Below are 26,961 nucleotides of genomic sequence, written 5' to 3' on the forward strand. Positions count from 1 at the left end.
CTCCCAAAAACATTTCAAAAAGCAGGAACCCTTTCTCATCTGTTTTGAGACAGAGTCAGGCTTTTAAGAGCCTAAATGACTCTCTTCTTCCACATGCCCATCTCCATTGGCAGCTCCTATTTCAGGGCTATTTTTATTCCAAAACTCAGAGGAATCTTCCAATTTTCCCCTACGTTATCTGTAAACAAGTGATACATCGGGCTCATGACTGCTACGTGACAGGACCCCTTCATCCTGAAATTCAGGGCACAGTCACACAATCGCTTTGGAACAGACGGCAGTTAAAGAAGCTGCCCATCCAAGCTGCTCATTATAATCTCTTTTAGGGAGGCTACGGCAAAGCTGCTGAAACAGACGGCATGGCCAGCTCTTCCTGGAGCCGGGAGCCAGGGAATTATGTTCTGTTGCACAGACTGCCAGAAAGCCCCAGCTCTAGTAGGGAACACTGTCTTCATCCACCTGATCTCAAGATCTATGAATAACAGCAACCCCTCCATCCTCAAAAACTGCATTACCAATATCTCAGGAGAAATATCCAGCAAACCTAGGTCTTTTGTAAGACAGAACTATACTCAGTTACCTTAATGCTGTTTTGAGACTAATACTGATTACAGCCTGTACTCTTCTTTCAAAACCTTTGAATAAAAAATGGAATTACTAAGAAGTATGGAGTAGCACTGAGAAACACTTGTCTGCAGTATTAATTTCAAGCTGCTACATCCATCAAGAACAAAAGACCACAACTGGAAAAATGCTATCTCCACATTCCTGAAAAAGTAGCTGGCAAACACAAAATTTGGCCTTGTACTGAAGACTGATGTGCTTAAATTTATGTAGCTACCACAAAAACTGACATATTCTACTAATCTAGTAAAGTCTAAATTCATTGCTTTTCCAGAAATAAAGTTGCACTTGTCAAAACAGAATCCATTACGTCTGAAATCATCAGAAACAGTGTGTTACTTACTGTATCCTTTCACTACTTCATGGATATATTCATCTTCCCAGCACTGCATTGCTGTCATTAAGAACAAAACAAAACCCTACTACTTTCAACCTTACCAGCAGGACCTGACTTCTCTCGAAGCTGGCAGTAAGGAGTGCTCTTTTCCTGATTTACTGCTGGAATAATGATCAGTTCTAGCTACATAACTTTAACAAAAGTTATTCTCAAAAAAATAAGAAAAGAAAGAGGTAACATCCTGTCACCCACCTGAAGGAGATGCCATTAACCAGCTGTCTGTGCCTACAGGCCTTGGATGAAAGAGATGAAGAAGCCGGAGACAGATTGAGTGGAGCAATCAGGCTGCTGATGATTTCGCTCAGTTGTGCACTCTGGAAAAGAGTAAAACAACAATAAAAGGCAGTGAGACTTTTTTCCAGACTCAATAGCTCAAAGGTCCTAGGCTTCTTTTTGTTGTTTTCCTACTTAGGATTCCAGCTGCACACATCACGGAATGATGATATTTAGTTTCTTGTGAATAATCAAGTGTGGCATGGTTTTTTCTTTCACAATTATTATGTTCAACTATACAGTCCCCCCCCCGCCCCCAAACACCCCGACAACAACAGAAAACCAACACAGCCCTGAACAACAGCCAAGGACATCTGAAGATGAAGTACACAAAACACGTAACTCATCTTAGCACTTAACCAAACATTTGTGAAAAGGCAAAAGGAACCAGAAAACCTTACAGCAGATATCACAACAGTTGCAGCCCAGAGCTGCTAACTGGCCATTCAACAAGCATTTCAATAGGGGAAAAAAAAACAGTCTGCTGTCTACTCATTGTACATTTTGTTCACTCAAAGTAAAACTCTTGTTAAAAGACTCCTCTTCATTCCTCACTGTAGTTTGACAAAGGTGTCTGTATAAAAGGAACTGTAAGTACAGGAGGACTATTGTAACTACAGACAGAATGGCTAAAATCTTCTGGTATCCTCAAGAACAGCAAGAAGCAGCCGCCACCCTATAGAAAGCCAGACTTTCAGAACTGCCCTATAACTAATGCAGCTAATTTTTAAGATTAAGAGTTACTCCTTATAAAGCAATGAATTGTGGACTGCCTCCAGATTAACATTTCACAATGATTTTTTTTTTGTTTTAAACGTCAAACCTGACAGGCTATTCTGACAATAAATGTAGCTTCCTTAGAGGAAACTGCACTCTGCACACTAAACAGAAATTGAATGTATCTGAAAAGGCACACTTTATTTATAGAACTTGGTAGGATTTTCATTCAGAACAAAGATTGTTTAAAACAAGAATTGCTAAAGGTTACCCAGTGAGTTTTCTTTACATTTTGAGGGCCTACCATTTATATAGAAAGAGGCAGAAAAATTGATTTTCCATTTCATTACAACTACTGTCTTTTCTGTTCAGTCAGGTTAAAAAGAATCATGATTTTAAAACACTGCATAGATATGAAAAGGACTTGAAAAACAGTATGAATAAAAATTGCCAGGCTCAGTCACTTTGTATTCCTTATGATTTGGGTTTTGTTCGTAAGTAAAATTACTTATCTTTAACATGGAAATACTTTAACGTAGGACTGAAGAATTCTGGGGCAATATCTATGGATGTTCTCCAGCCTACAGCATCGCTACTCCTGACACTGAGCAAGAAGAAACTCAGCCCTTCAGAGTTCAAGTTAATTTACAGAACTGGGACTCAGAGAGCAAATCATATCCCGAAGATTTTTGTAGTGTAAGGGAAAGAAATCTGATGCAATCTGTGAGATGCATCAAATGAACACCTTTACTTCCAAGTAATTTTCAGATCATCAGAGTTCTTGGACCTCTGTAACTACTTGGGGACCAGGAAACACACCACTATTTGCCTAATGTCTTACTGAAAAGTGCATTTAATTCTCCAAGTAATCACTTAATGAGGGGACATTCACCACATTCTAAAAATGCTCCCTAGTCTACCTTGTGCAATTAATTGCCAGCACTGTGCATATAAATGTCCCATATCATTGCTTCCTCACTCCTGTCTGTCGTGGGTAAGATCTATCGGACAGGGGACGCATTTTAAGAACCGAAAAGTGTGACTATCAAATAAGAAAAACTGGCACAGAGATCCAGGAACAAGCATTAGTACCTAAAGCTACTTTTACCCCATTTAAAAAACGTGTCTCTGACCAAGAATTCATGGACAGCAACAGAGAAACATACTAACGCACCACACTGGCTTTGCCAGGTTTGCTTTATACTATCTGCATGCTGAAACCAAATTTCCTCTATCTCCTTCAGCAATGTGATCCTACCACATTCTTTATGTACTTTCTAGCAAAAGAAAGCCCTGCTGGAGTCTAGATCCTACTTCCTGGAATTAACCTTGGAAATGACTTGTTTTGAACACGGTGACCCACAACTCCACCCGAAGCTATGCCTGTTAAGTACCTGGAATTCCTCAGCTCTGAGCTGGAGCTTGAAAAGGTAGACCAACAATTACATTCTGTTGGGGCTTTTTGTTTGTTTCAAGTGCAACATACCTCCATCTTCAGCTTTTCTCTTTCATCTCACCAAAGTACTTCCTGAAACAATCTGTGGTAACTCTCCACTGCCTCTATACAGCAGAGGCAGGTTTGCGGATAGCTGTTAGAAGTAGTTATGTGGCCACTTTGATGGAAACAAAGCGGTAACACAGACACATCAGAAGTAAAAGCTTAATTTGTAAACCTGGTGTACAATGTAGTTATTTAAGCCCTTCAATTCATCAGCACCCACTTCGGGACTGCAAAATATCTTCCTTTTTGGAAGTCATCACCATGGAACCTGCCCTATTTCTGAAGTAAATCATTTGGCTCCATTGACCATTCAGTTCTCATTTTACTTTACCTGTTTCTCTATGTTTCGTAAGAGCAGGGTAGGACTGCTGGGTGACATTTCAAAGTCATGCTCCGGCAAAGAATCCTGTCTCTCAATGGCAGCTTGCGAATTCCCTGTGGCGTTTAATATAGCTTCTTGGTCTGTCAATTGTATTTGCTTCTTCAAAATGTCTTTTGGAAATGGGAATTCTTCTAAGATCACCATCCCCTAGACAACAGCAATTGAACACAGTTGGTTGACAACGGATTAACCCTCCTAAATAATTTTAAAGGGGCAATCAAACCAGGCACATCCACCTTAAATCCTTCCAACAACTCTTTGGAACACGTAGACTACCAAACTAAAGATTTTAAATACACTTCATAACTAAAATATAGGAATGGTAGGTGTTTTCATTAATGAAAAGCTGCACCATATGTACTACTCCTCAGATCAGCAATCACCCTAAGTGCTGTACCACTGCTTCAACAACTGTGCCAAAATTCAAATCAAAAGCTCATACTTACTAGAGCAACAATATGATCATTTGCCTGCTGATTTAAGAAGAGGTTTTTCTGTAAGGAACGGCCACCCTTGGATATGAAGTTAGTTATAGTCTTTGCAGCCAATAAACTCTGCAGAGGCATTTTAAAGTGCTCTATTTTCCTTCTTTCCACCCATGCTCTAAGCAAAACATCAAGGTTGGGAGGGGGTTATGTAGCAGAGATGTACATAATTCAAACCAGAAACCTTTTATTTAATTTCATGATATATATATTTTAAGGTGAGCATTTTTAGAGTTTCATAATGACAGGAGTAACTATCCTAAATATTCCAGCGATCTCATTGCTTTTCAAGACAATCTGCACAAATGTGGTAGCAGACATGGTCTATTGTCTAGAATGCCACCTCATAAGATAAATATAACTTTACATGGTAGGAAAATAAGAAAGTTTCATAAATGGAACTAGGCAAAGAATGCCCCCATTGTGTTTTCCATATGACAGATTTAGAAAAACAGAAGTGTCAAATACACTCCCAGGTAACATCTCACTTGGTTCGTTTTAACAACTTCAAATGCTAAACAAAGAATAAGAAAAAAACCCCTTTGTAACAGTCAAAACCAGTTCCTCAAATAGTCCCTTCATTTGTCGTTATCTTGAGCAAATAAATTTAATACTTAGAAAAGGCTATTAAACCTCTGCAGGCTTTTTCCAAAACAAAAAGGAAAGAGCTTACTTGCTTTTAAGTACTGACTGTTACTCAGCTATCGAGCAGATATTGAAAGAATGGGACCATTCAATTACACTGCCTCAAATTTTTCTTTGTAGTGAGAATATTTGACTAAAACCAAGGAAGCCTGTCATTGTGTGAACACAAGGAACCTCCTATGCTATTTCTTTAAGCAAGACAGACCTCAGCTAGGTGGTGGCTGTGTAAAATTCAGGATCCTGTAGTTTTACTCACACCTTGATTCTTGCCTCAGCAGCAACTTGCCCGAATGCAAGGAAAGCAAGTCTCAAAAAGACTTAGAATCACAGAATGGTTTGGGTTGGAAGGGACCTTCAAAGCCCACCTAGTCCAACTCCCCCTGCAATGAGCAGGCACATCTTCAACTAGATCAGGTTGCTCAGAACCACACCAGCCTGGTCTTGAATGTCTCCAGGGATGGGGCATCCACCACCTACCTCTCTGGGCAACTTGTGCCAGTGTTTTAGCACCCTCATTGTAACAAATTTCTTCCCCACGTCCAGCCTGCATCTCCCCTCTTTTAGTTTAAAACCATCACCCCTCATCCTGTTGCAAGAGGCCCTGCTAAAAAGTCTCTCTCCATCTTTATAGGCCCTCTTTAAGTTCTGAAAGGCTGCAAGAAGTTCTCCCCAGAGTTTTCTCTTCTCCAGGCTGAACAAGCCCAGCTCTCTCAGTCTTTCCCCATAGCAGAGGCGCTCCAGCCCTCTGATCATTTTTTGTGGCCCTTCTCTGTACTCTCTGCAACAGATCTGTATCTTTTCTGTGCTGAGGACTCGAGAGCCGGACGCAGGACTGCAGGTGGGGTCTCACCAGAGCAGAGGGGCAGAATCCCTCCCTTGACCTGCTGGCCATGCTCCTTTCGATGCAGGCCAAGATACAACTGGCTTTGTGGGCTGCAAGCGCACACTGCGGGCTCATGTCTAATCTTTCATCCACCAGTACCCCCATGTCCTTCTCCTCAGGGCTACTCTCAATCCCTTCATCCCCCAGCCTGTATTGATACGGGGGGCTGCCCCAACCCAGTCTTTGAAGTGGAGACTAGGAGAAAACATTTAATAGTCCTGTTCTCAATGTCTCTCTAACTTATTCCCCTGTTCGAGTTACAAATTTAAAGCTGAGAACAAAGATATTCTCTAAAACCAAACATAGTTGCTCAAAAACTTGCTTGAGTTCCCAAAAGGGGCACAGAGACTCTGAATTTCCATCAGGTCAATACTAGATTTTTCCACATGCCTTATCAGTTAGTAGCCCATCATCTGTGCTTTTCCATGTACAGAAGATGGAAACAAACCCTGACAGTACCGTACTACAATCTGTAGACCAGCAGCAGTTACAAAGTAGGCAGTATGTTTAAGGAAATTCAAGTATTGATATACTTTTCAAGTGCCACAACAGGAGGAGAAGAGAAGCTAGCTCAACAGCTTTAGACTCTTCTAGAAATCAGAATCTTTATAGATTTTTTTAGTAAAGAATCATAGGTCATGACTACAGAGAGAAGAAAAACCCCCCAAATGTCTAAACCACAGATTCTGAAGTCAGAGAAATAGAAAGACGCACAGGAAAAGTGGTGAAGGAGGGAGACCACACACACACACACTTCCAATGGAATTCTTTTTAAGTTGCAGAATCTTGTTGACCAAACATGGAAATGGGAAAGCAGAAAAGTAGGAGAAAACTGACACTGTATGAAAAGATAGAGATGGAACAGGAACAGAAGAAAACTAATAGTGACTATATAGAAATTCTAAGTTAAATGGGTTCCATCCAGAGTGGGTTTTGGCAATAGACTCCCTCCCTCTGCCCCCATCCCCCACCCCCCAAATGGAATTGTTTCGTTTTGCAGATACAGGCTGGATCAGTGGGCTGTGGCCAGTGGGATGAGGTTCAACAAGACAAAGTGCATTTGGGCCACACCAATCCTATGCAACGCTCCAGGCTTGGGGAAGAGTGACTGGAAACTGCTCATGGGAAAGGAGCTGGGGGTGCTGATTGACAGAGCTGAACATAAGCAGCTTGTGCCCAGGCAGCCAAGAAGCCACCGGCATCCTGGCCTGTATCAGCACCAGTGTGGCAGCAGGGCCAGGGCAGTGACTGTCCCCTTGTACTCAGCACTGGTGAGGCTGCGCCTTCAATCCTGTGTTAAGTTCTGGGCCCCTCACGACAAGAGAGACATTGGGGTGCTGGAGCAGGGCCAGAGAAGGGCAATGGAGCTGGTGAAGGGTTTGAAGCACAAGTGTGACGGGGAACGGCTGAGGGACCTAGGGGGTTCAGTCTGGGGAAGAGAAGGCTCAGGGGGGACCTGATCGCTCCCTGCAACTGCCTGAGAGGAGGATGGAGCCAGGAGGGGCTGGGCTCTGCTCCCAAGGAACAAGGGATGGGAGAAGAGGAAACGGCCTCAAGCTGTTCCAGGGGAGGTTCAGACTGGGTATTAGGAACAACTCCTTCCCCAGAGGGTGCTCAGGCATTGGAACAGGCTGCCCAAGGGCAGCGGTGGAGTCAGTCACTGGAAGTGTTCCCAAACTGTGTAGATGAGGCCCTCAGTGGTTTAGTGGTGGTCTTGGCAGTCTTGTGGTAATGGTAGGTCTTTTCCAACCTAGTTGGTTGTATGATTCTACACATATATTTTTAAATGCAAGGACTCTCAAAGATGCAGATCTGTTATTTCTGTGTGCACAGAGATGGAGAAGACACAACGTAGTAGCCCACAAGTCAACCATCTCACTTCCTATTGCATTATGGTGTTAAAGAAGTGGTGTTTTGCTTGAAGTCATTGTTCACTTGCTATGAATCACATTTTTTTTCCACTCAAAACACATGAAAACCACTCTGAAACCATTAGACAGAGCACACAAATTCTAATGATATTGTGTCACTACTTAGCAGCCACTAATGAAAACAAAGAGGTCTTCTGTCAGTCTGCATGTCCTTCTGTAGTTGCTGCTGCTCTGGTGGGCTACACAGAAAAAACACAGCCAAAGAAAATATGCATCTACCTTCACTATGGGACATAATGCCAAAAACTGAATACAACAGCTGGTAAAAAGGGCATGAAGTGTGCAAAAAGGAATGTCACTAAAGATCTCCACCAGGAAGATGACTAGGCTCCAAGCCAACACACCACCTAATGTGAAGAAAATGCATGACTAAAGGAATGTTTTTTTCTCTCATTTCTCTGTTATTTATCTGTCTTCTGCAGCTCATGAGACTTCTGCCACCCTAAAGGCTGATAGCTTTTGTGTGCAGCAGTGTGCATGTACCTGGTATTTAGGACAGCACCAAAATACAGGCATTCTCACCCTTCACCAGAATACAAAATCTCCTTTCACTTCTGTGGCTATTGAGGCAGGACAGACCCTCAAACAAAGGATTTTTTAAAGTAAAAACAGACTGGGGATAAGTTGTGAGCAGGACAGGGATGAAAAGAAGGGCTTTGAGGGGGAGAGGGAATCATTTTTCTTCATGTGATCAGAGGGAAATGCTCTGTGGAGTCCTTTTAACCTCCCTGTAAGTCTCACGTTCAGCCACATAAAGTCTAAAGGATCTTCTGGCTCCTCTCCATCACTGCTTATCTGACCCCAGCATAGATCAGACCACCTACATGAGGCTCTAAATGGAGAGCCAAAGAGCTCTTCTCTAAAACCTCTCACTATCACACAACCAGAATTACCACAGGTTTTGGCTTCTTGCACATGAGAATGACCTGGGGAACCCACTGAACTGATACATAGATTATTAATGTTTTAGGAATGTACCTTTCCCACTGTCTAGCCAGTTCCATTTACAAAAACTAGTACATGAGTTACACACATTGGAATTTTAGTAATAATTAATCCTTGACCTGTTCAAAGTGCTGTACAAACATTAACTAGCTAATCCTCAGAATAAACATGCACTGTAAGTAACTGTAAGTAACACAAAAACCCACCCTGAAAGCCCACAACACAAAAATGAACAACCTGAAAAGGAAATCTTGCCTCTTCTGCAGAGGGAAAAACTAGCGTGATAAATGTAGTATCTTGTGCTGGGCCCCTGAAAGTCACTACCAAAGTCATTAACTATCACAGATAGTTAATGTAAGGAAGGTGAGAGTTCCTAACTCCCAGTCCTGTACTGGTGCCTCTAGGATACATTTTAGCTCTCGACGTCTTCTTTCTCATTAACCTTTGCATGTCATGGCCTGCACGGATACAAGAACTCTAGCACGTAACAAACAACAATAACAACAAGGAACCAAATAAATAAGTATTACACGAAACACTGTCCAAAATTATTTGAAAAGCCCATTTATGAGCTTACAGACAATACCTTGGTGGCACGTATCTGCCTGTGAAGGTCAGTTAGTTGTTGGATTTTGTATTCTAGTTCTGTAATCTGGGCTTGAAGCCATGTCCAGCGGCTGCCAATTCTAGCTCTGTCTGCAAGCCACTTCCATTCAGAAGTATAGCTGCTGTGAAGACAAAATGCTGGTTAGTCCAAAAATAAAGATAACCACATTTGCACAAGAACATTTTTGACAGCTGCTCTGCCTCATGTTGTAAGCATCTCAGTTGCTTTCAGAAGATATCTGATTATACCCATCCAGTTTCACATCAGCTTATTTCTGTAACTACAGAGCTTGCCCAAACCAGTACAATCAATGTTCACTGGCTATTCCCAGGCTAAGCCAGTTTACTGTTCTGTATTAGAAAGCCCACAGCTAGAGAAACTATCAGTTAATGTAGATTACAGATTTGTAAAGAATACCAGTAACTCCACCAGCAAGAACCGACATTCTTACACCACACTTCCTCCCACAAGCTTCCATGAATACTGTTTGCTAACAACCGGAATCTAATAAAACACCATCCAGCAATGAGCAGCTAGATATCAAGTCACTGCCCCAAAACCCAACTAAGTAGTTTAGATTTCTTTTATTCAAGCTAGTTTATAAATATAGCTGTGGCAGTATAGGATACTTAGAGGCCACTCTTACTAAGAGGTCACTGTTCTTTACTAAGAGGTGTATATGCCTCCTTGTACTTGACACTGTCATTAGCTTAACTTTATTATGCTAAATTCATCAGCAACTGTTACTCAACCTACACATTAAATACACGAATGACATAATGGCACCACTCAACAAAGAATCTTAATATCCAGTAAGTTTAAGCAACAGAGACAACACAAAGCAATATTTTAACATGCAACTTTGACTATCATTAACTGAGTTTATTTATTTAAAGAAAACGACTGGTGACTTTTTCCCACTAAAGTTGTCAAGTAGTTTGCCACAGCTAACTTAAAAGAACTATCAAATCAAAATCAATCTACTTCTGGAAAAGAAGTGCTTTTACTCAAGTTACTGGGATAAACTGCTGGATCTAAATTCTAGGTGACACTGTAAGTAAGTTTTGCACATACAGAATATATAATCCCCTGTTCCCCAGGCAATGAAGAGTACTGAAGTATCAAAAAAGATGCAAGAAAAAGCAGACGCCACTGAACTGGCATAAGAACATCATATATGTGCAGTTGTTGTATGCAGAATTTTGTGTCAACTACCTCAACAACTGAAGAAAGGTAACATATCACCCTGCAGAAGCTGCTAGACATTTACTGAGTATCACCAGATTTGAGAATCCTAATATTTTCAGGGCAAAGAATAAAACATACTATAAATCAAAACCTTAGAACCTTCAGTCTACTTTAGCTACCATAAACAGCAAGAAGACACAGTCTTCAGTAGGTTACCTCTAAAATACGTAATTTCCCCCCTTTTTAACACAGATTATATGCCTACATAATTTACAGCTAGTTGAAATTCTCTCCTACATAGACAAAATGAAAGTATAAAATTAGACAGGAGTTTGAAATGCCCTATTTAAATCCAAATGCTATGTGCAAGCAAATAAAGCAGATTACCATCAAAACCAAACTGGAAGACCTCTATAAATAGACACCATATTAAATTATTTACATTTTATACATTCTATTAGTGATTCTGTCCTAGGAAAAAAGGTGTATGAAGTCATCTTGTGAATACCCATTTTTCTGACATCCCCTTCTTGTATATTCATTATCACCAGCAGCTCATAGTACGTAGCCCTGGTTACTTATGCTTTAACCAGGTCTTTTTACCAAGACCTTTCTGGGAATGACAGCTTTTGCATGTTTGTGCTTCTGGAAGTCATAAAATACAGTTTACAGGAAAAGGAGGAAGAGAAGGGCAAGGCAGAGCTCTATTAAATAATGTGTTTACAACAAGTGTGGTGGCTCTTAATACTTCAGATTTGTCACAGGACTCTGGGATGGCACAAAGCTAGTCCTAAGAAAGAGCTGCTTTATGAGGCTGCAGGAAATCCCTTAGTTAATCATTTTAACACAAAAAGGTAAACAGGAATAAAGGAGATAACTGAGAAAAAGCCAACAGTAGTGTTGAGGTCCCTATTTCTAACTCCTTTCTCAAAAGACAAATGAGCAACCAAAACCCAACACCCCACAAAACCAAGACACTGCAGCAAGAAAGCTCAGGTGAAAGCAAATAAATCACACTGACAGAATTACCTCCCAAAGCTAGATGCAACTATTTGGGAGTGAGGAGGAAAGGGCAGCAGGTGAGAGGAAGAAGCACCCACACAGCCAGGAAACAAAAAGCAGAATGGAAAGGGCTGGAACTGGTCTGCTGTCATATATACTGTATGGAATCAGCATGGCACTAAAGAAATCACAAGAGCACTAAGGGTATCAACAATCAACGTGTTTGCAGGGTTTTTTCTTAACCACAGCATTAAATCTTGAATTGATGGCATTCACTGTTAAGCATATTACATATATTTTTGCTTCATTGTAAAACACTATGCAAGTATTTCAGAAGGTTTTAAAGTGTACCATATAATTAAACTAACAGGACTTAATTACACTGTAATAATGATGTCCTTAGGCTCCTCTGTAAGGAAGAGTTTCCACTGAACCAAGCACAAACATTCTAAGCTCATGCTAAAACACGTAACTTCAGCTTCTCCCTCCTGCCAGCCCAGGCTGCCCCATGCCCAGCGCCTGCACAAGCACTTGAGCAGCTTCATGGTGACATGGAAGAGAGCTGCTAATGCTTCACTTTAACTTTGGAGGCAGGGTGAACAAAGCAAGGTTAAGTCGAGACCCTCTTCCCAGTTTTCACGCCTTGCAGACAGACAGATATACACAATTTTGCACTGCCACACGGGAAGGGGTATGAAGCTCAGGGCAAGGCAGCAAGCATGAGCTCACATTAATGGGATAGGAGGTGAGAGCACTGCTAAATTCTGTTCCTATCTCTGTCACTCATATTTGTTTGATCCTGCATTATTTACCTGCCATCTTTGCCTTTAAGTCTACTTCTCTATAAACTATTTAGTAACGCTTGTAACCCTTCAGAGGAAGATGAAATCACGCTATCCTCACACTCCTGAAGTGAGCTGTCTGCATGCAAAGTAGTATGGTCACCCAAGTGACAAACGATAAACTATTGCAATTAAAACTACTGCAATTAAAAAATAACTAACTTTAAAACTAGATATCTGTAAATCTGTTGCTGGGATGTTAGAGAGCACAGCACAACATTCACTCACTGAAGAAAGCTGATTCAAGGTGGCACCTTGAAAAACATCCAGAGAACGAAAAATAAACCCATGAAACAACCAACCACAAACAGCTACAAAAATAACCAGGCCTGTTATTGAAGGAGGAAGTCAGAGCAGGTGCTAAAGTAGAAGCTCCTTCTCTGGTTCTCTGTTGGGAATGAGACAAGAAAAAAACCAGTTTCTGTCTGTCCTGCTTCCTGTGTGTTCCTCTTGCAAAGCATCTTTACTTAGTTTCTGTGCTTGCAATTCCTAACACCATATATCCTCCACAGGAACTGCAAACTCATTCTGCTGGCAACTCAATATAAACCACGTTACATGCACAAAGTTTCCCATGTTCAGAACTGTAGCCCAGTTATTTTGTTATTGCTCTTACGATGACTCTAAACCTGCAGATGATCTCCTGCATTCATCCAAGACTATTAGAAATGGAAGAGAACAGAGCAACGCAGACTTTGTATGAATGAAACATCTCATTAAAAGTTCCCTAGAAAAACATGCTGGAATTGCATTAGAGGCAAAAGCTGTTTCCACATAAGATTCTGGCTTGCATTTCCCCTGTTCTGGTTGAACCACAGGAGGTCAATCCTGTACAACTTGCAAGCAAAGAAAGAAAGAAAGAAAGAAAAATGCAGAAGAACAAACAAGCCATGAGGAGCATGGCCACAAATGTAGACAATCAAACCATGTACCTAGGAAGGAAGCAGACACTCAGGCTGTAGTGTGCTCCCCAAAGCATGGGAAAGAACTCAGCTGGGAAACAGATTTATTGAAGAGCACTAAATAATATACTTCTATTACAGTCCACACTACTGCTTGAACTGAAAGAAGTCTTCAGCTATGATCTGTGGACAGAATATACACATGAACTCCTCAGCACTCTCACCTTCTCCAGAAAAGGAAAGAGAACTGAGAACAAACCTCGCTTTTATAGAGCCAAACCAACATCTCAGAATGCAACAGGACTATGAAAGTATTTCCAGGGCCTCCAAGATGTTGTAGGTGAGTTTTATGTTTTCAAAACAGCAAAGATCAGTCTGTCCCCCCAAAAAAAACCCCAAACGAGGCAACCTGAGTGCAAAGAGGAACTGCTAACCGAGATAAAAATGCTGTGCTAGATGCACACACTGTTGGGTTTTATGCTTGGGGGTTTCTTTGTTTGTTTGTTTAAAGGAAAGGAGAAGGGGTGGAATTTAAACCTCTCGGGCAAATTTTCTTTCTATAAACAAAACAAGAAGCCTGAAAACTAGTTCATAAATAACGAAGGAGAAACACAGTGGTGTTTAAAATGCACAAAAAGTATAGATCCTGGGATTAATAGTACGTATCCGGGCAGGTTGATTCAAACAGGTATGGTGAGCAGGCAGCCCGGTGCCAAGGTAAGGTTCTCCACAATTTTCTTACATACTGAGGCCTTCAAGCCTCCTAACTCCCAGTGAGAACAAGCAGCATTCCCCTACCATGACACATCTGCAAGGACAATGACAGGACGCTTCCTATTCAACAGGAAAGAAGCGTGCTTGCAACAGATCCACATCTAAACTCCAAAATGCAGGTTTGCCAACCCAAAACACAGTCTCCTTTCAAAAGGTTTGTATCAAAGAACAGCAGAGTTTTCAAGTTACAACATTCTTAAACACCAGCAAGCCAGGGAACCAGGCACCCACGTAGTGTGGGTGGGAAAAACTTCTCCAATCCCAAACTCCTGCATTAAACATTAGAACAGCAGTTGTTCCTGACATCCCCTCACACTTTCATTTCCGTTCAGTCTCCTAACACAATGTATTTTGCTCTGTCTTCCAGGCCATGTCCTCTTCAGTTTAATCCACATTGTCCTGGCATCCAGTTTTCAGATGATTTAGTCCTAAAGTGACCCCATGATCCTGATCTCCGCCATCCCTGTTGGTTTATCTCCTCCTCTCACTAGGAGCTCCTGGGCTATCAGAGGCCTGTTGCCAACTATGCGACAGTGCAGTATTGGGGAGCAAAAAGCAGCGCATAACCTCCAGACTGGTTACCCTCAGGCCAGAGCTGGTCACCTTCCTTGGTGGGAGGCACTGAAACAACAGCAGAAGTTTGTAATTTTGATGGAGGACTCAATTCTGGAAACAGAAAAGGGAAAAAATAAAACCAAAACAGGAAGTTCTCCATATCTTTAAATCCCATCCAGATATCATATGACTCACAATGAAATTCATGAGACTTAATGCACTGGGAAAAAAACCATACCCCCTCCCAATTCTCTTGGGAAGCTGAGTTGTTCAAAAATACAAACCACTTCATATTCACCACGTGGCACTATCACAAACGCTCAACAGCACACTAACATGGGGGGTCCCCCAGCACCAGAGCTGCAAAGCTGTGAACTCCCTGAGCTGCCCCTAATTTTACACCAGCATCACAGGCAGTTTTCCTTTGACTACACACAGTAATCCTCAAAAAGCAGCTGGCCTGAGTACAATCATTTTCTTGCAAGCCATTAAGGTGAGCGCAGAGCTTGTGATACCTTTTGCCAACACACTGGTGTAATTCAACATGTCAATTTTTCTTCTCTCTACAGACAGCGGCAGTAAGCTAAGAGATTACCTGTGAAAACTAAGAGGTGGTATCATAGAAAACATTTAAACTAGGTGAATCCAAGTATGCAGCCCATGTATTTTAGATAATCTTATCTAGATTTTACTCATGAGATAAAATTGCCCACTCCCAACAAAAACTTCCACCACTTGTAATGGCTGAACAAACATGCCCAACTATGAAATGACCCGTAAATGCTTTCCCAAGGACTAATTCATTCAGCGCACCTCCTTAATGTTTGTTTTCAGAATGAACTAACCTTGGTTGCTATTGAAGTATTAATTCCCCTGGACCAGTTAACTGTTAAACCCATAACAACCACATCATTAAAAAAACCCAGTGAGTGCTTTTTATGAACTCAAATCTCTTCTACACATTCCAGAGTGCAAACAAGATTAAAACAAAGTGCAACAAATATCATCCTCTGGTATCATAGCCCATCAACGCTACACAACACAATACTGTTTACTCTGACAGTTCACCATCATCAGCCTTTGTTCGGATCATCCAGGAGTGCTCACCACAGCCTGACTGCCCACAGAGCCAACTTGTGTCCCCTTCCTCCCCCCAAAATCAGTTCAGGGAAGTTCTCTGGTATTCAAAATGACACTGCAATCTCTGTGAAGATCTGCAACCAGGCCATTTCTCAGCAGCCTCCGGGGTTGCTATCTGGTGTTTAACAGCAATTTTTACCTGGCAGAGATTTTCCTCTGAAACACCACACAGCTTCAGAATAGATGGGTTACAGTTCTCCCTATCGGCTACAGACATCAGCAACTGCTTATCACAACAATTTCTGGCACCCGCGCCTGGTCACACCATCTCTGACATCCTGTTGCCATTTAATACTTTCACAATTGCATCCAGTAGCATATAACACATAATACTAGTCTTACTTTCCCAAACCAAAAAACTGCATCCAGCCGAACGTTTCTACTAATCTGTCAGGCCTGAGGAATTTATGCAGTAACACCTGAGATTATCAACCACAGCCCTGATTTTCCCTTGAAGAGAAAAATCATGGTACAGGGGAGAAGGGGAAAATTGATACTCAGGAAAAAAAGGCTATAGAAGAAAACTCCGCGCTTGGATACCCTAGCAAAGGAGAAGTTCCATAACAATTTCACACTGGAGGTCTATATGCTCCCTCAGCTGAGAAATCCCATTTTCCAAACTGATGGGATGCCGCTGGCAGTACTTGCCTGCTACAGGGCTTCTGAAAAGACTCACACTGTTACTATGGGTTTTCTATTTGAATCTGAACTGTTACACTTGCACTGCATTGTTAACTCAATGTAGGCCTCAACAAAAGAAATTTAAAAGTCAGCATCTGAAAGCAGTTTTGTCAGTTAAAGTAGTACTCATTTTTTTTCCCAGTGGTTGGTTTCAGGTGCTTTTCATCTTCAATTCTGTTTACATCTTTCTTTAGAGCTGTTAATGATAAAAAACCAAACTGGTTGGTGGAGGTGGGGTCAGTTAGAATATTAACTGCTCAAGTAAAAACCTGCACAAGGCAAACAACCAGCACCATTTCCTCTTTTAATACAATAAATACTCTTCAAACATACATATTTGCCAATGCCTTCTGTTAAAAGACTTTAAAAATCATGTTTAAGATGTCACTGGCTCCCCCAGCACCCCAGCTTCTTCCACTAAACCTTAGCATGCTGTTGATCAGACCCACATAGAGCAGAGAACCAGGTAGCGTCAACACACAATGAAAGAAACTTCAGGAACACCAGGGCTGCCTGGAAACAAGCTGCTTTTCTTGCCTTTGCAATGGCACAACATCAATAGACTAACAACAAAACACCAGGAACACAGGCCTAGAAATTCTTTGTGAGTATTACACAACTGCCCTTGAAAAAGAAATCAAGAAAGTAGTGCTACGCCTGCATCCCATGCTCAACATAAGATTGAGCTTACAATATATTCCTTTAAAGATATGTGCAAATGGAACATTATTACAGCATATGTGCAGCACATCAATGCTGTTGAGCCATTAAAGTTGGTCCCAAAATACGTACATATATTCTCACAAGGAACAGGTAGGTATGGCATTGCTCTGGGGCCCCCAACACAAGGACCTGCTCAAGTGAGTCCAGAGGAGGCCACAAAGATGCTGCAATGGCTGGAGCAGCTTTGCTCTGGAGGAAGGCTGAGAGAGCTGGGCTGATTCAGCCTGGAGATTTGACGACCTTGTAACAGCCTTCCAATACCTAATGGGGGCCTATAAGAAATCTGAGGAGGAACTCTTTACAAAGGAATACAGAGACAGGACAAAGAATGGCTTTAAACTTAGAGAGGGAGATTTAGATTAGACATTAGGCAGAAGCTCTTCCCTGTGAGGGTGCTGAGGCACTGGCACAGGGTGCCCAGAGAAGCTGTGGCTGCCCCATCCCTGGCAGTGTTCAAGGCCAGGTTGGACACAGGGGCTTGGAGCAAGCTGCTCCAGTGGAAGGTGTCCCTGCCCGTGGCAGGGGGTTGGAACTGGATGAGCTTTAAGGTCCCTTCCAACCCAACCCATTCTATGATTTTATGGTATTCATATAACACCTAACTCCATCTTTTAAATAATTTCATTTTAGCTACATACAGTATCAGATTTTGATGTAAAAATGGATACAAAGCATATTCTTGAGACTTTTTGGATAGACAACTAACAGTTGATCCAGAACTTGTATGCTGGGGCACTGGAGATGATCAGCAAGTTTTTGGAAGCATAACAAGGAAAACTGCTGGGCAGAGACTGAGAGGAGACTCGAAAGTGGCTGTGACTGGTGGGGAAGCCCACAGCAAAGCAATCAGGTGAGAAATGAGAAGCAAGAGCAGCAACAAAGGTACACTGCCCCCCACCGAACTGAACATGCCTTGCTGTTATGTGATGCGAGCAGTCTTCCCACCACATGTACGGGAATGGGCTAATAAGAAGGCTGGAAGGATCCTCCCTTCAGGGGAGAAGGGCAGCTGGGTAGAGCTGGGATGGGTCCTGCTTCAAGCCCTGAGGTCTGGACCCACCGCTCCTGAGGGCCCCAGAGGAAGCTGCTGAGGGGTTGTGCTGAGTGTAAAACCCCTGTTTGGGGTGAGCCCCAGCAGCACAGCCCAAGAGCTGCCCCAGAGGGAACCTGGCACTTGCCCTCGGGACATGGGACATCAGAAACAGCGTCCTTTGGGCCCTCAGTTGCTGTAAGCATGTTGTGATTAAGTAATAGAGGAGTAACCAAACAGTACTTGGCTGTCTGCTTTGCGGGGCAGGGATGGAGTTTTTTGAGGTTAAACCCTGTAGTCTGGTCCACAGGGATAATGGGTGGAGAGTGTAATGAATATAGGTTTGAATCACTGCAACCTTCTTGGTTTGGGTGTTTTGTAGGAGCTTGGGGTGGAGTTTCAGACTTCTACTGCTGCCCAGTCTGCCCCCATGGGCTGGGAGTAAGGGGAGGTTAGAATGCACACATATTCAAACATGGACCTTCAGGTTTACATTTTTTTCAATACCAGAATCAGTATTTAAAGTTTGATAACTGAAAATACCATTGATTTAAATTCCTCAACAGCAAACTTGTTCTCACCCCCAACAGCAAGGCAAAATGCTTGGATGAAAATAAAGCAATTTACAGCTATTTCAGTTTCAGTAAGAAAGAGCACAGGTCAATATATTTAAATGTGATATCTAAAGTTACATTCCTAACCCATATTTAGCAGTATGAATGAAATCCTGTTACAGGACAGCATTCCTATTTTGGGAAGTCTTTATGCACACTTTTGATTTCATGAGAAAAGGAAAGCATTTAAATGATTTCCTGTATCAGGGGCCCACGTACACTGATTTTCAAAGGCACTGGATATATCCCTTTGAAGTAGCTTCTCCTGGAATCGATGTTATCTATGAAATGAAATCATGCTGCCCTCACTTTGTAAGATGGTACAAAAAATTAGTTCCTTGTTGTTTGTAAACAAATCTTTTAATTAGACACATTTCACAGCTTAGCAAAAGAAAAAGGGTGCCCGTAACATCTTGATTCAGCAGCAGCTGACATCAAGCACCAAACTCTCCTTGTCTACCATTTAATTAAGCATGAGAGGTTATCATGCACACATGTGTCTGATTAAAAGATTTTCTATTCTACTCTACCTTGAAGGTGCATGAAACTGTCATTCAGAAGAGTAATGCCAAGTTTTTATTTAACATGCATTCAACACCTAACTGAAAAGCATTGACATTCCTGGCTCTTAGATTCCTTTGCAGGTTACAACTTGTCAAACCTTCTACCTTTCATTAAAAGCTTTCAGCAGCTGCAAAAATGTTAATATAATTACAGGTTAGAAATCAGGCTCCTCACTCACACGAACACTATTCTGGTACTGTGAAAAGGAAGCCTTGCTCAAAAGCAAGCCGTTACTGCTGTACATGAGACCTCTAAAAAAAACCAGTAAATGCATATGGGACCCCCTAAAGAAGTTGTAAATCCTTCTTATGGAAATCCAACCAAGTGAGGTTGAATATATTCTGAAATAATCCATGTATCCTGGAATGGAAACAGAAGGAATTATAAAGCTATCTTTTCTTTAATTCCCCGTAACAATTCTCCTCCCACATCCTAGTGACAGGAGCCAAGAACTGAGAGAATGGAATTCATGAAAAAGCAATATACAAAACATTTCAGAATCAGCGTATTATTAGCACCTATGAATTTATACTCATTCAAAAGCCCTCACATTAATCTTCTATGCAAACAAGACATTTCCTAGACTTGTAAACTAAAAAGGTCTTAAATAAAACACGTGGAAACAATTGGGGGTTTGTGCTTAAGAAAAACTGAGACAAGTATTCAGTCCTGGCAGACTCTCTTCCTCCCTTTCCCAAAACAAGAATTCAGTTCTCATATCAGGTATGAAATGAAATTACAGCTTGAAGTGGAAAATTAGGACCTGACCTTGCAAAAACTAACAGCTTCCACTTACAATGTTGCTCAAAGACATGCAATAAACTCTAGCCCTTAAGCAGTGTCTCCTATAGCAAGGCTTGCAGAACTGCATTAATGTTGCTCATTTGGCCTTGAGAAAAAATGCTAGGAAAAATGGAAAATAATCTAGAACAAACAGATTAGATCTGGAGAGATTAGTTATAATATTTTCCTCCTTCCTGTAGTCTCTCTGCATCACTGCTCCCCTCCCCAGCAAGTACATGTACTAAAAGCAGATTTCCCAACTTCACTCCAACTGGCAATCTAAGGGGGGTGCGGAGGGGAGGGAAAAAGATTTACTATCTTTGCACATTCATTATAAAAGTTTCCAGGCACAATAAACCCTGTGGGCATGGAAAAACATAACACTGCTTCTTCGTCAGGCTTGAGGTTGCTGAAGGATAATCAGTAAAACATGTCTTTCAAAAAAATCAAGAGAAAAAGCAGGAAAATAATTCAGAAGGAAAAAATCCCATCAAATCATGCAAAAGAATCTGTGTTCAGACGGGGGATCTGGGGCACAGGACTTTTCATGAGTAGACAGCTACTTATTTTGCAGCAAACATCTATTGTAAGCAGCTTTTCTCTCTAATCCATTAGGTACGTGTATTACTATTTGATGGAGTGAGCAGCAGTGCCTTCGGATATATCTTTGATTCTGGAAGATCATGCATGATTTTATGTAGAAGAAAAACTCTGTACCCTGCAACTATAAAGGTTTCCCAAATAACCACTTCAGCATCAGATTTCTTTGTGGCACATGGTAAACAAGAACTTCTAAACCGCACCAGGAACACACACAAAATACATGGATAAAGATGTGGAGTTGGCCTGGAAAGATACAATACATAACTCCCACAGCAGAGCTGTGCTGCTGAAAAAACTCTGGGCTCACTCCCTCCCCCATTTAACCTTGCTGGAAATCTGTGACCATTTCTACAGATCATCTTCCATCTTCATTAACTACAAAGATGATCACCAAGTTCCAAGTAAACTCCTGTAGTGAAATGCTGTCTACGTTGCATTTCAAGTGGTTATGTTAGTTGTGAATTCCTGAATGAATTAACTTATTGTCAGCTTTGTAATGCCCTCCTCAGCCCATCCACTTTGGCTGCTAGTGCCTAGCTGGGAGCTAGTGACCAGCACCTAGCTTCTGCCTTTGAGAAACCAGAGAGAAGTACTATCATGATTCTCTCTTATTATATCCCTGTGCAGTGTCCAGGGAATTTCCTGCACCCAAAGGCTGTAATGGCAGTAGAATACACTACAAAGTACTGATGGAAACTTGGTGCTTTACCTAAGAAACCTTCCATGAAAACTGACAGGTTAAAAACATGAATGAGCTGAAGCTGGCAGCAAAATGACAAAATTCCTGAAAAAAGCCAGCTGGTTTTTTGTATTTCTTTTTAGCAAATACTCAAAGGACCAAATATGTTTTGATTAAGCTCTTGAAATGGGAGGAAGCTTTCCAGTTGCTCTAGGAACTAGGGAAGTTCAATAAGTGAACTGTCAACTAGAACAATTGCCTTCACCAGAAGACCTAGGAGCTTCTTTTTGGTGTTGAGGCCAAGACCAATGTAATGCACAAGGGATGAGCGGTAGCCTAAATATCTTACAACAGCTATTTGCAACGAAACAACAAAGGTATTGAAATAGATGGATAAAGACAATCTTACTTGAGACACAAAGCACTGAGATAACACTCAGAAGAGCTTATGTCAGCACTCATTGGGCAGAACTCTTTTCAGAATAATGAGAATGAACAGGTTCAAACTGCTAAAAATTGCTCCAGGTTTTTTGCTACCATGAAGAATTGGAGCTGGAATCAGCTTCTTCCTCCTGACAGGAAACAGGCTGTTCTCAGGTAAACACAGTAACAGCAGGTTCCTCCCTGCGTTGGATTGACACCTCCTCCCCCCATAAAAAAGATAAAAAGCAATGCAGGCATAACAGTGACCAGCCATCAGTGTGATTACACCCTCAAGTTAAATGCAAGCAGTAAATTGTGATATAGGCAAACCCAAAACAGTTTTCCCATTCATCACTGCATTAATAGAATCTTCTGACATCTACAGTTAAGTACTATGAAGAATTTCACCAAGGTCTTTCCAGGTCATTAAAAGTCTTCACTATGAAAAATAAGTCGCAAGCAAGGAAATCAGTGTTCTCTCATCCACATGATCACATTATTTCTGGAAAGCACCACGAGTCAATTCCTTGGAGAGAAGAAAGTCATTTAAAAGTATGTAAATCCACTTAGTAGAAATAAAAATTGATGTTAATTTTGTTTGTTTCTTTTGTCCAGGTGAAAGGCAATCCAAAGAGCCTTAAAGTGGGAAAGCTCAGAAACAGCAAATCACAGCAGCTGCACTGTGAATTACCTTTGGCACTAGAAGAAAAAGCGCAACCATTCAGCCACAAAGACAGATCTTAGGGAAGTTGGAGAAATGAAGAAAACCCTTTCAAGCTGAATGATAAATTCAAATAAGAGACAGCCTGTCCTCACTGCAATGTTAATTCAAGCACTGCCTCAGCCTATGCACACAGACCTTCTCCCTCAATTAGGCAGTACTTAAAAAATGAGCTTGCTGGCCCTGCAGCACAGTTCAAACCCCAGTGATTCTTGCACTGCAATGTCTTCGCTAATGCAGACTGCCAACCCCAGCGATGCTGCTTGACTGCTGTTCATCAGTAAGAGAGTAAACAAGGGAGATAAAACACAACCTACAAATAAAGGGTCACAATGAGTAAGACTATGGATGGTCTACCCAGTCTGTGGACTTTTAGCAGTAGTGGTCAAGATACCAAGTCCCACAACAGGGCAGGCATGGAGGGAGCAGGGCTTTTGCAGAACACTCCCATAGCTGCCAGCAACAGCAGCTTGGGGATTTCCTGAGCCAAAGGTGGTGTCTTTGTACTTCATAATCCTCTGGGGATTTTTTTCCTCAGTGCAACAAAACAAACTGAGCAAGCCTGAAGTGGAAAAGACAACTTAAGGAATTCAAAAGCCACAAGAAGAAATAAAGGTAAAAGGACTGGCAGGCAGAGTTAGAAACTCAACTGCCCCTGGCAAGAAGAGAAAAAACAACAACCCCTCACACAGAGCTCCAGTCCAAGTTTTACATTATCCACTACCCTTCAAGAATTATGAGTTTCTCATCAGTTTTTCTTTTCAGTTCATGTAATCACAAGATAAGAATCCGAGAGGCAGAAATATTACTCAGAAGTTCAAACGTTATCAGCGAGAATGCAGATTCTCCTATGCTGGGAAGGGACAAAAATGCTGGTTTTTCTTTGAAATATTTCAAAAGGAGAATACAACTTGCACAAACTCAAATATCTAAGGTGATCCCAACTTAGCTGGCAAGTCATTATGCTTTGGTTGCATTCCAGTGCAGTATTTACCATTCTGTGAAATCAAAACTAGATTTTACTTCATACTTTTTCTCCTCTCTGGTTTCCAGGCATACATTTAAGGAAATGCAGCATGATTTCATACAACCATGCTACACTGAAGCCTCCCTCACTGAAGCTATGAACACATAACAGGGCACAGCTCTTTTTCCAACTTCCTTGACTTCTTCTAACATTATGCCTTCCAAGAAACAGGCCAAGGTAAGTTTTTCAGTATTTATTTTTCCTCAAACACCAGTGTGGCTCTTAATGCTTTCTAGACACTTGCTAACAACAGTTTAAGAAGAGATCAGGAAAGACAAAACCAATCCTGACTTCAAGTGCTAGAAATGCAGGTGCGACGTAGCTCCTAGCAAGCTGCTGTGCTTATATGAAGCTCTATTCCATGTGTCACTGTCCTGACTACCATATCCTAACAGACCTCGAGACATACTCTGTTCTGTTCATCTCCCTTCAGAAGGGAGAGTAGCTGTCCTTTCACTGCTTTCTAACTCAATCTCTTCGGTCATGACATTTTAATAGTGTAGCAAGGTAGGGGACAAAAAAAAAAAGAAGAAAAATAAAAGAGGCTGTACCACCATAAGGGAACAATTTTACTATCTAGTTCTCTTACCCGTTACTGATTTCCAAAGCTACAATAATTTGTACTGACAGGATCGCTGTGAAGTCAAGACAGTATTAGTTCATAAGACCGATTTCCCTCTGGTTCTTCTTGAAAAAAGACACCAGCAACAATAAAAACACCAGTCCTACCTTCATTCCCAGCAGCAGAACAACTAACTTCAGGAAGTAAACTAACATTTTACAAATCACAATTCAAAGCAGCAAACTTTTTCAATATACAACCCCAAAACACTGTATGGCTTGACACCTGCATCAGATAACTATTTTTATTCTTTATCACATAGCAGTGGATTTCAAGATCCTAACATTGACTAATTCTTAATAACTCCAGAATAAAATTAGAACTATTTTCATACTGGCCAAAAAGCACTGCTATTACTATTCAATTTACAGCACCACCTGAGTACTGAATCATTAGCAGTACTAATGTAATGCAAACTCGTAAGAGTGCACTACAAAATCTAGCTCTACAGTCTAGTAAAGTAACTGTTCCTTAAACACTGTAATTAGGAGTTCTTACTCTCTGCCTGGCCTCTGACAAACCTGGCTCACACAGGCAGTCCTGCTGATTTCAGCAGGACTATCTATTGAGTGAGGGGTTACTCACACAAGAAGGATCCTGCAGGTCTAGACCCTTCCATCTTGATTTTTAAGCATGAAGCACATGAGTCTAGCAGGAATTTAACACTTACGCTTCCACAGTTGTTCTTACAGTCTGTTCCTCACCATCTTCATCTGAGCTGCTACATGTTGCGTCGGAGTCCAGATCCTTCTCCACACGAGACAGCAGGCCTCCAGTATGAAGTGCAAATCCCCGGATTTCACCTGGTGCAATGTTAACTCCATTCTGTGGGTCCGTACTTGAACTACTCTCCAAAGTAGTTGTGTTGTTTTCTGGCCAACCTTCAGTGCACCTGAGGGAGCTACCGCTCAAAAATCTGGTTGGCTCATGAAAAACCTTCATCCTCTGTAGGTGATGTTTCACAAAGCATTTCAGCTGCTGATCGCAGTGTTTGATAACATGCTTGGCCAGAAGCATTTGTAAACGTTTCTGAGTTCTTTTGGCACGACTGATTTCCATTTGTTGCTTAGTGACACACTGGAGTAAGCGAGCATACACCTCCTCTGGGGTGCAGCTCAAAATCCCTTCTGAAGGCCTGTGAAGAATTTGGTGTAGTAAATCCCCCTTTATTGTTTCAGTGCAGACTTCCAAAGCCCTACCCAAAAAACCATTCTTCTTGTACCATTTCCCATTTAAAAGCTGCATTTCTTCTGCATTACTGGACTCAGTTACATTGGACTCCAAAAGTCTCTGCGTTCCTGCCAGATTCGAAGACGTGGTCTGTGAAAACGTTTGCCCTTTGACCTGTTCCTCAGGTTCTGAATGACTAATCTGCCCAGCTGAGGTGTCAGCACCATTATGCAATGACTTTCCCATCCTGGAGCAGCCCGGTTCTCCCACTTTTGTCTGCTTCCCGGTTTTGTTGTTAAACGCAGAATTTGTACTCATTAACAAGACAGACTGATAGCGCTTGGAGGATGGTGGAGAACCAAAATGCTGCACACTGAGGATATCATTCCTGAGGTTGGGCTCAGCAGTGGGGAACCCCAGGACTGAGCAAGTAATCTGTGCGATGGAGTCCTCTTTTATCTTCTCTTCCACTGCTCTGGAATTTTCCATGCACAAAGCTGTATCAGACTCCATAGCTCTAAAGGACAAAGAAGGTGACAAGTGGATACCATGACCTTTTGTTGCTGCCTCTCTGAGGGCTGGTGTCATTATAGCTACGGTAGGTAGTTTACAGCAAACCTGAAAATAACATGGGCCATGTAAATTTTCTCATTTTCATGACACAGTACAAATACAACAACTGTCAGTTCATTCTTTCAACATTTCAACATTATTCAAAGATTCCATTAAAAAAGGACATTATCTAAAGCACACGGATAGACTATGCTCCCCGCCAAATCAAACAAGAACACTCTTTTGGGTTTTGTCTTTATTCCGTTCCGAGGTTGTTCCATGTGCAATGAAAGCCTTTATCTCTCATGGGAGTGTTTATACCTCACTGCATTTCTGATCCTGTCAGTCTGAGAAATAAGACTCACAAAGTTCAAGACTGTCATCTAACCCTGCCCAAACTGAAAAACATGACCATAAGCCATGTGACTGAAAGAATGTGTTTTAAAACACGTGTGAATGCATGTGTATGTATAGGCACACACAGAGGTGCACATCTACACATGCTCACCCCAGAACTCCGCCTGGATTTTCCTGTAACCTGCTCTGGAGAGAAGTTACTTGATGAGCTGCATTTGCTTTTTGTTTGAGTATATTTTTTATACTTAAATGAGTTAACAACAGTATCCCAGCAATGGCAGCTAGGCAGCTACCTAGGGCAAGTTCAGCACAGCAGTACACCTACCACATAATGAAACACTCTGAAATAAACCCAGAGGCTCCACTGAGAGAAACATATTTAATGTAAATCTATATAAAGCAAGCATTTGATAAATTAATGTATCCTATATTCTCAAAAATAACACTTTAGAAACCAATCATCAAGGCTAATGGTTTAAAAACAAAGAACCGTAAGTTCTAAATGTTTCCTAAAAAATCTTTCCGTGCCTTTGTACCCAGTTCTTTCTTCATCAGGCACTGCCTACATACTAGACCCACAATATTCTTTAATTATTTTCTTTACTATTTGAGTAAAGAC

The 26,961-nt window shown here is 41.5% G+C and overlaps 1 protein-coding gene across 9 annotated transcripts in view; it reads right to left on the reverse strand.

Moving 5' to 3' along the window:
* KANSL1L (KAT8 regulatory NSL complex subunit 1 like) overlaps window positions 1-26,961 on the reverse strand; it is a 66,049-nt gene that overhangs the window by 33,194 nt on the left and 5,894 nt on the right. For 6 of the 9 annotated variants that reach the window (XR_013958227.1, XM_080632095.1, XM_080632097.1 and 3 more), the window contains 4 exons: window positions 24,934-26,051; window positions 9,370-9,511; window positions 3,844-4,041; window positions 1,214-1,335 (listed from right to left, as the gene is read on the reverse strand). Coding sequence is in view for 8 of the 9 variants with exons in the window: in XM_080632097.1 (XP_080488223.1) it covers window positions 1,214-1,335; window positions 3,844-4,041; window positions 9,370-9,511; window positions 24,934-26,051 (1,580 nt within the window). In the remaining variant the exon portion in view is untranslated. The remainder of the gene's footprint in view (window positions 1-1,213; window positions 1,336-3,843; window positions 4,042-9,369; window positions 9,512-24,933; window positions 26,052-26,961) is intronic. The other 3 variants (XM_080632093.1, XM_080632098.1, XM_080632099.1) reach the window with 3 other exon arrangements.

Source organism: Psittacula echo, assembly GCF_963264785.1.
Source record: "Psittacula echo genome assembly, chromosome: 20".
In the NCBI taxonomy this organism is placed as follows: domain Eukaryota; kingdom Metazoa; phylum Chordata; class Aves; order Psittaciformes; family Psittacidae; genus Psittacula; species Psittacula echo.